Source organism: Anolis carolinensis, chromosome 2 (assembly GCF_035594765.1).
Source record: "Anolis carolinensis isolate JA03-04 chromosome 2, rAnoCar3.1.pri, whole genome shotgun sequence".
Classification (NCBI taxonomy): Eukaryota; Metazoa; Chordata; class Lepidosauria; order Squamata; family Dactyloidae; genus Anolis; species Anolis carolinensis.
The window spans coordinates 217727180-217744199 of NC_085842.1; the positions used below are offsets into that span (position 1 = coordinate 217727180).

General features: G+C 40.0%; 1 protein-coding gene across 4 annotated transcripts in view; it reads right to left on the reverse strand.

Annotated features, from left to right (window-relative positions):
• The window catches only part of pianp (PILR alpha associated neural protein), a 46754-nt gene that overhangs the window by 12564 nt on the left and 17170 nt on the right, over positions 1-17020 (reverse strand). For all 4 annotated transcript variants that reach the window (XM_008119294.3, XM_003226472.4, XM_062971775.1 and 1 more), the window contains exons 2-4: positions 3350-3419; positions 1834-2405; positions 981-1062 (exon numbers count right to left, since the gene is read on the reverse strand). In XM_008119294.3, coding sequence (XP_008117501.1) covers positions 981-1062; positions 1834-2405; positions 3350-3390 — 695 coding nt within the window. In that variant the 5' untranslated portion in view covers positions 3391-3419. The remainder of the gene's footprint in view (positions 1-980; positions 1063-1833; positions 2406-3349; positions 3420-17020) is intronic.

Here is a 17020-nt window from a genome sequence, read left to right on the forward strand (position 1 = left end):
GTATAATTTAAACCTAAAATATTTTTACAGTTTAAAATAAATCCACATGAATGTTTGGATTATAAAAGGTAAAGGTTTTCCTCTGACATTAAGTCTAGTCGAGTCCGACTCTGGGGGTTGGTGTTGATCTCCATTTCTAAGCCGAAGAAATGAAGATGTCTGTAGACATCTCCAAGGTCATGTGGCCGGCATGACTGTATAGAGTGCTGTTACCTTCCTGCCAGAGCAGTACCTAGTGATCTACTCACATTTGCATGTTTTTGAACTGCTAGGTTGGCAGAAGCTGGGGCTAACAGTGGGAGGTCACCCTGCTCCCTGGATTCGACCTGCCGACTGTTCAGTTAGCAAGTTCAGCAGTTTAACCCTCTGCGCCACTGGGAGCTGCTTGGATTATATATAGATGCTCAAATCTGTACATAACTCATATGCACAAATTAGTATGCTCATTGGTGTTACACAAAACAATCTCTTGTAAATGTGAAGATGCCAAATCCTTAGATGTTTCCAAATGCATTTGGAACAGCTCAGCAGTTCACTATTGTTAAGAAGCAGATGTTAGGGAAAACATCAGGAGTCTATTAAGGTAGTATGAGGCAATGTGTAGCCTATGGGTTTTACAGGGCATAAACCAATGTATTCAAAGTATGATGGAAAGATTTGCCCACAGGAAAAGAAAGAAGTGAACTGTGAAGAAATAACATGGTGCATTTCTTAGGCATTTACATAACATGCCATGTATATATTCCTATCCAGCGCTACACCTGAAAGGACATGCTCCATGACATAGAGCTGTTGCATTTCAGTGACTTGATTTATGAAGCCTGACCACTTCTGAAAGAATCAGTTTGTGCAATCAGGTATATTGCCAGTTTTCAAGCATACTGCTAGCTTTCTATGTAGTGCCTTCACATCCCATAGTAACTTCCCTCATGTTAGATGAATTGTGGAATGGTTCTTTTAGCCTCCTAAAATCTACTCACCAGAATTTGAGTATTATTCCCATAGCAACTAGAACAATAATGACAGAGATCGTAATGGTAACATACAGCTGAGGATCCACACCTGGAATACGTAAAGACAGGGAAAGTCAGTGAGAATGATGAACACAGCAAGCTGTAAGTCTTATCTTGGATTGTCAGCTTTTGTGGCTGGGTGCCTTTGTGTGCCTTTAAAAGAGAAGCAGAATCTAGAAAGTGGAGCATTGCAGTTGTAGTGATAGGAAAAACCTCACCTGCCCAATTTCTGCTTAATCACTCAAATTCTTAAAGGCACAGAGAAGCTTGGCTCTCTCCAAGAAGTTGCCACACCTTAGCTGGCATCCTGTTTGCAACATACACATCATGTGTAGTTAGTGTAACTGAACGTTAAGTATAACTTTTTTGGTTCTGTCAGATGGAAGAATTTAGTATCTACTATGATTAGCTACAGCAAGGACTAATCCTGTTTTATCAATGGCCACTCCTTTCAATAGCCAGCCAGTTCTGTTCCTACAGCCACCCACAGGGAAAACAAGCATCCTGTGGATCCTATAGAGATCCAGGAGGCTGACGTCTTCTTCCAGTTACCTGTTAAGATATAGCCAGCTGGTTGGGTGGCTGCTTTTCATTGCCCCCCCCCCCCCACCACCACCACCACCACCATCTTGGCCACAGAATGGCTGATGGCAACATTGCCCAGGTAGATAGCAGGTTGATAGGTAGATGGGGTGGGGATGGGGGTGGTGTAGAGAGGGGTCACATAGCTACATTCAGCAGAAACTCGGGATCCACCAGAGCAATGTAGGATCTTGGTCCCATCTGTTCTTGGGCATAAAAGGAAATGGCTGAACATTACCCTCTCCTCGAGGTCCAAAGAGGAAGGGCCGTAGTGTGGCTGGAGTCTGGCGTAGGTTGAGCCCTTCATTGTGTAACAGTGAATGGGAATTGGGTTGTGCTGTTGCCATCCCACTTGATGAGACAAACGTATAATCCAGGGGTGGGAAGCCTGGGTTGGCAGAGTTGGCATCACCTCCATCCTCAACTGATATTGTGGGCCCCCAAACTATGGCCCAGGGGTACTGTGAAGAAGACAGCCCATCCTCAAAGCCCGACGGGGTGGCAGGCCGGCTCCCCTGGGCTTGGCGCCTCAGCCGTGCTGCACTGCGCAGGCCAGCTCCCCTGGAAACCAGGGCTCGCTGGCGCGGCAAGAGGGAGAAGGAGCCTTTCTCCGGAGCAAAGTTTTTGTCCCAGAGGCAAACGGATCTGAGAGCTGAGGGATTGCGATGGCTGCAAAGTGGCCGTGCTGCTGCCAGGGTGTCCCGGGTGCGAAGAGACCAAGCACTGCATGATGGAGCTGCTGAAGCCAGAAGTAGCAATGGCCAGAGCTGAAGTAAATGGAAGCAGGAGATGACGTGGAGCCTTGTATTGCTGCAGAGGAAAGAGAGAGGGAGGGAAGTGGGGGTGAGAGATGAATTAGTACTCTGGAGGCCATGGCCGATAACACTCCCCGCTCTCAAGCTATGGTGGTTTGGTTTCCATTTGAGGGAAGAGAAGAAGGCAGGGGAAAAGCCACCAGGAGTTCCGCTTCTTTAAGTCCCAATGACAAAAACATAACCAAATTGTTGTTGGACAGCAGCTCCCAGCAATCCTCAGCAGTGGCTATTCTGGCTATGCTTCTGGGAGGTGCCATCCTACAACATCTGAAGAGCTGCAAGATTTCAATCCCTAGTTTTAAGAGACTTGCATATGCCTCTCCCTGTTAATTTGTGCTTCAGGAGTACCTTGAACTGGAGATGGAAGTAACCACATAGTGCTCCCCTTTAGCCAGTCTTGAGCAGTTCCCCGCTCCAATTAGGTGCCTGGTGGTGCCATCTGCAAACACTGAGTAAACGGGATTGGCTGAGTGGATGTGTTCTGCAGCCTTCCTTCTCAGATCCCATAATCTCCCACCTCCCAAATTTTTGGAAGTCTCCCTCCAGTGTAATCCATCATGCCTGTGAGAGTGGGTCCATTGTAACCCAATGGTGGTGCTCAAACTATTTCTCATACCAGTTAGTGAAATTCCCAGCAAGCCCCTGTCTAAATCTAGTTAACAAGCAGGTCATAGTTTCCATGGTTCTTAGTCCAATCTAGTCCTAATCAATTAAATCAGTCCATCCAAACCTTTCCAGTAACTTTCTTCACTAATGTTTCCTATCATCACTCAGCTATCTGTGTTTCATTGTGTACTGCAGTTACTGAATTGACATCATGTACAGTATTTTGCAACAGGAGCAGCCATGAATTTCTCTCTTTAAAAAAAACACCCCCAGGCTACTATTTGGCCTTGGCATTACTTTGTTTGTATCATTCTATAGTACATGTGGGCCTACCTGGCACTGGTCTCCATCTCTAGAGGCAATGGTTTCTCCATTCAGCAGTAAATCCGTCTCATATTCTTCACTAAAGCAGGGAATAATAAAAAAAGAATGGGTAAATGTAGATTGCATGTTACCCAAATCATTTCCAAATCCCTTCAGCACAGGTGATGTATGAATACCTAGTGACCACCAATTTCTAACACATTCCAGTGGGTCCTTTCAGTTTCCATGAATATGCTGTGTTATGAATACAAGCTGATTGTGTAGAAAATATAGAAGAAATCCCATCCCAGGCTGCTTATTGCCTGCATGTATATGCTCCAAACATTCACAGCAGAACGAGGGTCCAGGGAGGGAGAATATATATATAAGGGAGTTTTCTATTAGCTGGAGCACGTATGCAGCCCCTCCTGGGACTGAGAGTGAAGTCTGGCGTCTCTGACTTCTTATCACTTAAAACAAGTTAACAGAATCTTAATTCCAACATTTATTTATAGCACAGAGCATGTAATCTATTTAATATGAAGAACCATTTTAATTGTGTGTGAAGACAAGAAACAGAACATGAATAAAATTTGAATGATAAACACACGAGATACCTAAAGGGAATGAATCAGCGAGAAAAACCCAAGTCTGCTTAAGAGTTTAGCGAGGGGAAATTGTGTCCATAAAATATTTAGTATTTACTTTCCAGTGGGCTCAAGCTACTTTCGTATATTACCCTTTTGCTCTTTTCTGCCCCTTCCTCTCCCCTCTCAACACATGCAAGATAAATCTTGATACAAAACACAGTTGTGCAGTTCTTAAAGAAAAAGCAGCAATTACACTGCTTCTCTGGGCTTCTCTGAGCTTTTGTATGTTGATATAGACAAGCTTTTGGTTGTGTAGCCCAGTTTTAAACTCCCTCTTGCCAACCTCCAGTCTCCTTTCGCAGATGCTCAGTTCTAGTGTGTTCCAGCTTCTGTGTCTGAGAGAAGCCCTGGGTATTAAAGCTGGTCTGCAGGCTGAGAGGTCCCAGTTCTGACAGTCCATCCAAGGACTGGAAATAATGTCCAGCTCAGCTGTACCCTCCAAAAGGAGCCCTACTAAATACTAGGTTTGCTCCTGTTTGGCTGGAGTCTGGCAGCTAGTCTGCGGTGTGTGGCTGAAACCAGTCTTCCAGCCAACTAATTTGGAAGGGAAATCCAATGTGCTAACATTTTGCTGTCTTGTTCACTAGAGCTGTCAGACAGACCTCTGTTTTTAGGGAAAGTGTTGCTGCTTAACTCTCTTCTTGGTGAGAGTCCTCTTCCCCTGATTTCTTTTGTATGTATGTACGCCTCCCTACACCTGATCAGAGAGCAGAGGGAAGAAGAGATAAATGGGCAGATAAAAAAAGTAACTGGAACAGATGGCTGCAAAATGTAAAGAGTAAATTTCTGTCTTAGAAAATAAATTCACTCCTCATTCTATATTCTGGTAAATCTGATGTGCATTTTTACTACCTGCTAAATAGCTTTTTTATTGCAATCTTATTACTTTAATCTCTTGAACATTGTTCTCATAGAACATGATTCAGTTGTGATTAGACACTTATCTTGTATTTAAATTCAGATCCAGATCCTTGCAAACACACATATGAATCTCTGCAAAGAGCCACAGGGCTGGGACAGAGGAAGAGATGGACACCGTTTTCCCTATTTTATAAAAGGCTGTTCTGGTGCCACACGGTGACTAATGTGGCCCTGAGAGGATTGCTTTTTCTGAGGAGTTCCTTTGATTCTGAAGAGAATAATGGAGTAATAAGGACATATGTGGAAAATTAATCATAGAATGTGAGGAAAGATGAGATTATTTAGCAATTTGATTTCCAGCACAGTGATGATCTCTTAGACAGAGAAATAAGTAACGGGCATCCATTTGCAGAACAAGAGCGGCACAACCTTGGCTAAGCTTCGGGGTGGGTGGGGGAGACAGTTATATAGCTATGCATTTTTCTAATGTTTTCCACCATCATTCATTCCACAACTTGGTTAATATAGTCTAATATATTCCTTGAGAGAAAACTGGTTTCTGATAGGAGGTTCTCTCATATATCCCAATTTAGCATCATCTGCAAATGCTCTAAACCTACATAGGGTCAGGCAAAGTCACTGTCCAAGTTCCAGGAGTTGCCTACAATAGACTGGTCAAAATGCCTGACTAAAGTTGCGTGTTTATAGAATTTTGATCCTGCTCTTCAACCAATCCTTTATATCTAAGGTCTGCTGGCCAGAGGCAGCCCTCCAAGGCCCTTTACCCACCCACCCTCCCCACCGTAAACCTTAAACTTTGGGTCGCCCAAAGTCTGAAATGACTTGAAGGAGCACAACAATCCTAATTAATTCAATTATCCAACCAGCCAAAAGCAGGGCCACACTTTTGATTGAAACACTGGTACGTTGATATTGTTTAAAACTGTTCATTATTTCAAATACTGAATTTTCTTTTTTATTTGCACCACAAATAAGATATGTGTTGTGTACATAGGAATTTATTTCTGTTTTTTTTTTTTCAAACGATGGTCTGCTCCCTCCTTCCACCCCAACAGTCTGAGGAACTGTAAACTGGCCCTCTGTTTAAAAAGTTTGAGGACCCCTGCTTTATACAATCCTTCCTGAGTGTAATCCTTTACAAAGAATTTTTGAAAACCAGGTTATTTTGCAAAAATCAGTTGGCAATCCTTGTTCTCAGGTTCACAATCTAAAGGACTGGAGAGACAAGTAAAGGGATGAGAAATCAGAAGGAAGAAAAAGGATCTGTGGTTGATTCAGGTCCCCCAATGGATCCTATGTCTTATTCCCCTTCTGGGATGGCTAGTTCTTTGTTGGCTTCTCTTCTTTCCTTTGCCTCTCTTCTCATTTTGTTTTTTGTTCATAAGATCAGACTTCATCGTCTTCCCTATCTTCTATTCTTGGGGAAAAGATCATTCCTTAAAATCCCATCTAGTAGGAGTTTGAGGAAGGAGAGGCCACTGAGACAGTGGCACCCTATCCAATTAAGTATCTTCTTTTCCAACCTGCCTGCAACTACACTATGGGACTAGTGGCAGCCATAGGCAACAACTTTCTTTGACTCACTTCCTTCATCTCTTTCTTCTCTCCCTCTCAGTCTCTCTCTTACACACACATACACGCATTGACACAAAGACAAGCAAGCACCTCTGGCAAAACACAAGTCAATGAAGTGGCTCAGAGGCAAGGAAGCTTACAATGCAGTGCCATCACACGGCATGTTTTGCACTACTGAGGACGGATCCCTGCCCAGAGAAGCTTCCAATGTGAAAATGCACTTCAAGCACTTGAAATGTGTTATATAAAAGACAATTATTCTTATTGGAACAAAATGTCCTCTCACGGATGCCTGCCAATAATCCTGTGACTTCCCTTCCCCAAGTACTGAGATTCTGCTCCCTTCCTGCTCACCTATTTTCCATTGCTTTTAATTCAGGTTGTCTTTCCCAGGGTTTAGCTTTTAAATGACCACTGCGAGGGTAATTGCCCATTGCTATTACATGGTTAAAGTAACCATAATTGCCACTACCCATTACCATTACATCAGTGAGCATTTCTTTCACTCAATATTTAAATATCTTTACTTACTCCTTTCTCAAGGCACATCATGCTCAATATGTTTTGCCTTCCCCCACAAGTGGGCTTCAGACAATTTTACCTTCCCCACTGCTCAAATCTGATCCCCCCCCCCCTTCCCCAGCCACTGCCTTTCAGCTTCCTCCCGAATTCAGCTTCAAACTCCTATTATATTTTGGACAGGATTTATCCTGAAAGGGATTTTATTTTTAGTGTTGTACTTATGTTGGTACTCAGAGCCAGTGACGATATTCTGTACCTACACCGCGTGTGGGGAGCTCTGTGAGTGAGAGAAAATGTGTGTGTGTACATGAATGTGTGTGCGCGTGTGTGTGCGTGTGTGTGTGTGAGAGAAGGCAGCTCAGCTGCAGGAGGTAGCCCATTTATAACTCCTTTTTAAAAATCCTAAGAGACTTTTGCCTCCTGCTTGGAGAGGGGCAGCTAATGATTCCTCTCTGCCCATATGCAAGAACATTTCCAGCCTAACATTCTTTTCCACCCCAGTGAACCTCCATCTTCAGCATACATACAAATACAGCTGTGTGTACATGCACACAGCCATATGTACTCATTAGTTTGTACAAAAGTGACTGGATTGAGCCCTGAATAAATAGACAGGAATGATGTCAAAATGTAAGATTAACCTATTTCACGTTTGCTTAAAAAAAACACCATGAGAACCCACTAGTTTGAATGGGGTCGTGCTCATACTGTACTAAACTTTAACACATGTGTACACACAAAAATAAAACTTTAACGGCCAAGGACAGAACATGCTGGGAAGGAGAGATGTGCTGCTTGTTCCGACTGAGATCTGCTGTCACATTCCATAAAATACTCTAGCTGCAATAAAAACGCCACTTGGGAGCATTGACCATACCAATATACGTGGTCCTTTCTATAGCCCAAGCAGAGGAGGCAGGTAACCGCAGCCTGTATGCAGAGCACTTGCAACCAAAAGAGTGGCCCAGGTCCAGCCCTGGTGCCCTCAGACAGGAGCACTTTCTGCCCATGGACCTAAAAAGAGTCGGTCATTGTTCACATCACACGTACTGTGATCCTCACCAAATGGGAAGAGAACTGAAGGCAAGGAAGGAGGTAAAAGACAAGGCGAAGGAATGGACAAACGGGAGCAAATAGATTTGTGTACACATTGACTTTAATGACATTAAAGTTGGATGTGAAGGTGTGTGTTGGGGAGGATTGAAAGGGATTCCCTTTAAAGCTGGGCTTTGAACTAGAATCTGAAAGCAGGAAGAGAGCAAATATTGACTTACTTAATACCCTTTGAATTAATGCCCTACAAGATTTTGATGGTTTAATAGTATCTACGATTTTTCACAAACACTCCAAAATCAGAGAGGTAGTTTTCAGAAGAAAAATCTAATTTCTTCAATAATTAGCATGTTATTTTTATACTGAACACACACACACATACTTACAAATACATACATACAGTGTCTAGGGCAGCTGGAACCTCACTCTGAAATTCCATAATCCATTCTTCCTGCTTTAGAGCTTCAGTTCTTACAGGTTTCTAATCACGTTAACCCAACTTTCCTTCTGCTACTTTCCTTAATTGAACTTCCTTACCTGCCACTTTGATTTGCATCTTTCTCCATGTCATTGCCCTTCAAATGTGTTGGACTAGACAGCATGGGCCATAACTAGATTGGCTAGGTTCACAGAGGCACATCTAGAGGGTACTCACTAAGTAGAAAATGTTCCAGCAGCATTTCAAGAGCCATTCACATTCATGTGTAATGTACCATTAAATACTAGTTTACATGTAAGAAATGATTCACCATAAACACTTCAAACCAGTTTGCATCATCTATTAAATACAATTCCCCCCCCCCCCCACACACACAGATGCAGTTTACATTTTCACTTGTGACTGATTAGGAGTTTAGTCACCAGGTGATATACCTACACCTGTGCTCACAGGTGAAAACACTGAAGTCATAGATCATAGGACTCTGTCCAACCCCAGGCTCTCATTTATTTTCATTGCAAACCTCTTATCACTCTGGCTATATAAGCCCAAAGGCATCTGCCATTACCTTGATGCCTCCAGATTAATCATAGAACCTTCCCCCTGGATTCATTTCTTTACTTTTCCGAAGAATGCCTGCACCTTCCAGTTGTTATTGATCTCAGTCCTCTCCTGCCCTATGTGCTTGATTGCTTAACTGAAGAAGAAGAGCAGATGTCATGGGGCCCTTACTTACTATACAGTCATAACAGTATCATTCCATTTTAACAAATATGATTGCATCCTATGGAATCATGGAATTTGCAGTTTAGTGATGGGTCACTTAGAATTCTCTGCCAGAGAGATCCTCTGGCATTTTCCCAAATTATAAATCCCAGAATCCCATAGGATGCTGCCAAGGCAATTAAAGTGAAATCATAAGATGAGAATTCTAGTACAACACATTTGGAAGACACTACCTTAGGAAAGGCAGTGAATCAAAGTAGCTCATCGGATGGAAAGGAAGTTCATATGAAGAAAGTGGCAAGAAAAGTGGGTTTAATAGGCAGCTTGTAAGGACAAGAATTCTAAAGCAGACATAGTAAGGTCCTAAGGAAGCAGCTGGATTCAAGATGAAATGATATTCAGTGATGTAAATGCTCAGTGATGAAAGGAAAGTCCAAACATGCATAATACATATTATTGGAATATGGACTGAGAGAAGCATGAATCAGGGGAAGCTAGATCTAGTAATATAAGACATGAAATGCACAAACATTACAATACTTGAGGTAAGTGGACTAAAGTGTTAGTAGTGCGACATTTCTTTAAATATATTTTTATTCAAAGACCAAAAAAAAGGATTTGTGAACTAAACATAATATGAATAATATATGACTATATTCCATATTCTAAAACTCAAAAATCTGATAATTGATCATTGATAGGTTAATAGTTCTAAATCAGAATAGAATGTATATAATTTCAAAGATGTGGATTATATATAGATACACACATACATATACATACACACATATATGAAAATTCAACTGTAATACAGAGTGCAAGCAAGGTTAATAAAAGATCTTCCAAATGTGCCTTCTTGTGTACCAAGGAGCGGTCTTGCTCCTTGAAATGGGTGAATGTCTATTGAGTATCAGGGCCTGGACTCTGAAAATGAGCGCCTAAAACAATGGTATGTAAATTGGAAACAGGTTTACTACATCACCTCCCCTATGAAGCCTCCAGACCTCTTTGGACGAGGAGGATTGAATGGAAAGCGGCCTCAATTGGACTACTGGCATCCCTTTTGCTCCTCTAGAGTCGTAAACTTACCATACAGAGAGCCACATGCGAATACCTAAAAAGCCTTGCAGTGATCAAATATTGCCGATTCTTTACAAAGGCGAGATTAAACGTATTTTCCTCAGAGCTACTAAGAGGGGGACTGTCTAGAATTCCTTACTCCCAAAGATTATGCCCCTGTGAGGGAAATGAAGTAGAAACAGAACACATTTTATTGCAGTACTGCTATAATACAGTGCAACGTAGCCAACTTTTATATCCAATTGAATATAAATACTGTAAATAAATAAATAAATTGTGTCCTGTATGACGAGCATCCCCTGCAGGGGATGGTTAGATATCTTTTAGGGGACAAGTGCGACAGGGTGACCCTCATAGGGCAAAATTCCTCGCAGTGGCAACAAGGCGGAGAAAGAAAGTAACCTCAGATGGGGGTATTACTTGAAACCATGTATATTAATCTTGAACAATGTACTTATCCTGAGATGGGAGAATTCATTGACGACTGTTTAAATAAAACTGCAATAAAACTGTATGTGTGTGCGCACGCGTGTGAATACACACACACACACACACACACACATATATATATAAACAAGCTTTTGATAATGCCAAGTTTACAGTAGCTTACTACCATTGGTTGATGAGAACTGTTTTAATTGAGTTTTAGGTTGTTGTTTAATATGCCTATATGTTTTATTCAACTGTATTTTAAAATTGTGTTTTATTTTATGTTCTGTTCTGACACTACAGATAGAGACACACACACACACATATACATACATATATTTCTAAATATAGACACACATACATATATATACAGAGAGAGAGAGATCCTGCTTAGACAATAGACTAATATAACAAATATTCACATATGTATTACAGTAGAGCCTCATTTATCCAACCTTCGCTTATCCAACATTCTGGATTATCCAACACAGTTTGTCTCCGACCCAGTTCCACAGCTGTTTCTCTAGGCAGCAAGGACTTTATTTTAGTCATTTTTTAAAGTAATCAGTGTTTTTGTAGTCAATGTTTTCAATACATGGCGATGTTTTGGTGCTAAATTCATAAATACAGTAATTATTACTACATAATGTTACTATGTACTGAACTACTTTTTCTGTTGATTTGTTGTAAAACATGATGTTTTGGTGCTTAATTTGTAAAATCATAATGTAATTTGACATTTAATAGGCTTTTCCTTAATCCCTCCTTACTATCCAACATTTTCGCGTATCCAACGTTCTGCCGGCCCATTTATGTTGGAGACTCTACTGTACTAATCTATTAACAAAAGAAATTAACTCTGGGATATGTAAATGGATGGATATTATTAAAACTGGGGGGGGGGGATATGAGAAGACAGAAAATTAATACAAACACCAGGTGACAAGAATCTACTCTCTCTTGAAATAGAAGATACTGTAGATGGAATTTCTTTAAATGTTAGAGAATATGTATAACAATACCCTCCCCTTCCACATCACTGGCGATACAACAGACTCTTGTGTAGATTTAACTTATGAACAAAACTCTGTAATCTATATATCATACTTTTTCATGTGTATAAACATGCTTTTGCTTGTTTTTCTCCCTCCCCCTTTCCTTTATGTTATAAAACTGCAAAAATGAAATAAAATTTGTGAAATAATATTTTTTTACAAAAGACAAAAACAGGAAAAATAAACAAAATACCATTTTGGCTTTTAAAAAAGAAGAACTATTTAGCAAGAATAAAAAGAACAAGGACACAAACCTATACAATAAGAACAAAAAACTGACATACTAATTTACAAATCTCTCGTTGCATGCTGACTTTTATTTCTATTTACTTTATTCCCTTTAAATGCTGTTATATAATCACCCTTCTACTTTTAATAACATTCTACTAATTCTAAAACTCACAATAAACAAATGCCCCCCCCCACATTATTATAAGTAGTAAATTAGTAAGTCCAGTCTTGCTTGTAGTTGGACAAATATTTCCCGTCATCAGCTTATCTCAACAGATTCACAAATCTTCATCAGCCGTCATCATTCTTCATTCTCTAGGGATGCATTCCTCCTGCTTTTCTCTTCCACTTTATATGTCAACCTTGTTTCCCAATCTCTTCCACAATGCAATCCATTGAGAAGAATCAGATGGTCAATCTGCCATCTTATAAGGTTTACCGCCACATATCTATGAAACTTTCTCTGACAGATCTCATAAGAATCCTTTTGTATAGATCTCATTCACCACACAGCTGTGATCTTTGTATGGAACTTCTGCAAGTTCAGCAAGGACTTCAGACACCTTGAAACAGATCACTTCCATCAGCTGTTTTGGTAAATCTTGTGCACTTATTATTTTACTCTGTTCCTTGACCTCTGGAAGAGTCCTTATTTCCAGGATGTCCTCCTTGTGCTCCGATTTCCTAAAATTTATGTCTGTTTTTGAACCCCAAATGTCAGTTTTACTAATTTCTGATTTCTCTGTGTTAGCTGGCCAGTGAATTTGTCCAACAAGATATTAATCTCTTTAAATTCCACTGTCAGCCTCTGTCTCATCAACTGCAGTTAGTTAAGAATCTGGGTAAGGAACCATCAGTTTTTGCTTATTTAAGATCACAATGGCTTTATAATGTAAATTTCTTCTTAGTCCTTTTTTGGGATTCTAGTATTCACAATTGACTATTGCAGCTGAACACACAGTGGTACCACAGTACACTTCTTTTCTCAATAGGTAGCTATATCCAACAAAGGGGGGGGGGGAGGTTCTACCTCCAAAGGTTGATATTTAATTCTGTGTACTTTTCAGCATGGAAACTTTCCTTTGTTTTGGCTTTGAAGATAGTATTTGTACAAAAAAAATCTAACCCTTTGCTAATTGCTAGGGTTATGGCTAATAAATGTCCCACTCTTAACTCTGAAGATTGATTAGCTTTCAATTGACTTCCTTAATGTTTATCAAATCATTTTGTAAGAGAGGAGTTCCTTGGCCAGTAGAATTTCACTATAGTTTCTTTTGTTAGATTCCTTTCAAAGGTCTTAAGCATGCAGAAGGTCATTCATCTGAAAGGCAGGATTATTGATTCAACAGGAATGAATTTCACAAAATATTCTTCCATTTTTCTTCATTAAAAAAGCAGGTTGGTGTTATTCATGCTGTGGGAACAGCGACTTTCTTCTTAGCTTTGGTATCTCCATGCTGTGGCAGATGTCAAAACAAATTCCTAAACAGCATTAGAAAGCGGTAATTGGAGCTTATCTGAAGAATCTCTTCAATCTTTCCATACCAGGGAGGAATCCCCACCAGTTTGAAGGTGACACAAGCAGGTGTGATCATCACTGGTAAAGTTCTCCTTGGGAACTAACGTGAGGGCTGTTTTTCACTTCACTATCTTGTTGAGGCTTGCCCAGTAATGGGACATTTTGGGGTCAGATAATGACAGGGTTTTACTCAAGAAATGAAAATCTAAGGAGAAATGGGGTACCATTAATAGGGAGGTGAGATGTAGCAAAAGCAGTCAAAGTGTAAAATGCAAAGTCTGACTGAAGTATACCAGTGAGATTTCAAGAGAAACTCATCAGTATGACAAAAATCCAATAATATGATCCAACTGCAGAGGCATAAATTGAAAGGAGGAAACTGATACTAACCAAAACAGGATTTCTTGTTAACCATAGGCATTGGGTAACAAAACAGAATCAAAGACTGTGGGAGAATTTGGCTTAAGTGAAATAGGAAAGAAACTGATTAAATTTTGTGAGGACAACAGTTTGTTTATTGCAAACACATTCTTCAAGCAAACAAAGAGGTATCCATGGATAACATCTGATTGTCAATATAGAAATCAAATAGACTGCATAACTGGAAGCAAAAAACAGATGTGCTCCACTCTCCGCAAAAAACAAGACTTGGAGCAGATTTGTGACACAGATCATAAACTTCTAATATCAAAAATTAGAGTAAATCTAAAGAAGAATACTAAAGTAAACATCCTGCCAAAATATTGATTGGGAGCAAGAAGAACTCAGGACTGAAGCCAGTCACATTGTCAGAGAGGAATGCAAAAAGATAATATCTGTAGTGAAAAAGAAAGAGTTGTCTCAATGAATGACAGATAAAATTCCTGAAGCAGTTAAGGACAGACTAAAAGCAAAAGTGTGCAGACAGAAAAAGAAATACTACAATAACCAATGCAGAAAAATAGGCTGTGGCAGCAAAAAAAGAGAGAAAAGAACCAGAGACCTCTTTCACAAGATCTGAGAAATTGGAAAGAAATTTAAACTAAGAGTGAGAATGCTCTACAATCAGCAGAAGACTACATTACATGACCAAGGACAAAAAATGATGGAAACATATTGAAGAATTTAATACAGAAAGATGAGAAGATAACTGATTCTTTCAAAGAAGAGACATTTGAAGATAAAAGATAAAACTCCAGTTTTAGAAAATAAAGTAGAAACAACACTTTGGACACTTGGGAGAAATAAATCACCAGGAACAGATGACATACCAATAGAGCTGTTACAATCTATAGAGACAGGATCTATTTTAGTGCTAACTAAAATCTGTCAACAAATAAGGAAACAAAACAATTGCCCAAAGACTTTAAATGCTCAATATACATTCCAATTGCTTAGAATAGGGGGAATAGAAATTGAAATGACTACAGGGTTATTGCATTAATCTCGCCTGAAAAGAAGGTGATGCTCAAAATTGTACAGCAAAGCCTTTGACCATACATGAAACAAGAATGGATGGCATTGAAATACCGGTAGCGGAAGATTTTCCATAACTTGGTTCAGTCTTTAATAAAAATGGAGAAATCAGAAAACTATGGGGCATATCTACACTGAACACTTCGGTCAGTTTGAAACTAGTATTGAAGAAAGCAGTTTCGCTGTTTGGATTATTATAAACCCTAAAACCAGTTTTAAAGTATGGATGGTGATTACACACACAGAGGGGCCAGTGTCAAACTGGATGCAGGATCCACAATATTAGCAGCTTGACAGCTGTGGACAATGTGGGTTTTTTCCAACTAGCTCCTCTGAGATATGAATGTGAACATCAGTGGAATGCTTTGGTGTTTGCACAGTGAATCACATTCTGTAGAGCTGATTTTGCCTGCCATGCAATTTATATTACAGTATGCTGATGCACATTAAAGCTTCATTTCATACCTTCTCCAACTTTACTAGCCTTAAACTGTGCTGCAGCCCACTTTTGTGGTATGTATAGTCTAGCCACCACATTTTGAAGATAGCTTGAAATGTTGGGTTGTCCATGCCATTGTATTTCACCTTTCTACACCTGGTTGTGAAAGCTGCACAGTGAAGAACATAATCAACTCATTTGAAATGTAGTGTTGGAGAAGGGTTCTGCAGATACCAGTGCTGATAAAATGATAAAATGACATATTGATTGGTCCTAGAGCAAAACAAGCCTGAATTCTACCTGGACACCAACATGACCAAATGATATTGTCATACTTTAGTCATAATATGAGAAAACACGATTCACCATAATTGACAATAATGTTTGGTAAGACTGAATGTAAATGGATAGACTTGATCAAGGAAAGTCATGGCTGCCCTGAATTTGCAAGACCTATATAGGGCTATTGATAAGGGGATTTGGAGATCTCTCATTCATGGAGTCACCATAAGTTGAAGTTGACTTGATGGCCATTAATAATAATGTGGTATATTAGGGACCATATTTTGTGCCATAGTATTTCCAGTTTCTATGTGTGGTTGTGAAACCTGGACAGCAAAGAGACATGTCATGAGTCCAAGTCAACATGAGGACAGTTAACAACATCAACAACCACAAGAGTGAGGTTTTCACTGCACTAAACATTGTTTAGACAAGGAAATCCATTATAAAAAAAATGTAGTATGAGCCTATGGAAAACTATCCCAAGGGTACATCAATCCAGATTACAGATAAGAAATCACATGGCTAAATGATGTATTTATCTATCTGTCTATTCATCATACTGCATAAGTTAGTGGGCATAAATATGCAGTATAATACCAAGCAGAAGGATAGCTTTCATTCTTGAATTATTTCAGTGTGAGGAAGATAGTTCCCCCACTCTTTCTAAGATTGAAAATGCTTCTTCAACTTTATCATCTCAGATGGAGGTGTGGGGAGTCATTTACCTGAATGCTACACCATAAGCATTCAGTCAAATGTCTCCCCACACCTCCATCTGAGCTGGTAGAGTTGAAGAAGCATTTTCACACCTTACCTGCTGTTCATGTGAAAAAGGCCAGCTTGACTACATTGTTCTTGGAACCAAATGAATTGTAGTTCTTCGACTTTCACAATACTTAAAACAAGAGCAGGAAATTCTCTCAATTCCTTCCAAACCAACCTGCAGAACAGAAGTACTCCCTTTGGTTTTAGGGTGAGAGAAATCTCTTTCCAATCTAGCCTCACGTGGAGGGGTGGGTAGAAAGCAACAGTCTTACAGAAGGAAGGTGTGCACAACGCCACACTTAATGCTTTGTGGGGATATTTATAGGTTGTTTCTTGCTAAATGTTTAAACAAGCTTGAGTGAGAAAGAAACTCTTCCTGCATCTACGATGAACACAGTTTTCCTCCTCCCACACAGAGCAATAACACCAAATTTAAAGAGAGAGGTGGGGGTGGTTATTGGTGCTTCCTTGAGCTTGGAGGAAGGCAAGGAAAGTAACATTGTTTGGATGCGCTGTGCTAAGAATCTATCAGGGAACAGAAGGGCATAAAATAGGAGAAAGCTTGTGATGCTGCTAGGATTGGCCTTTCCTTCTCT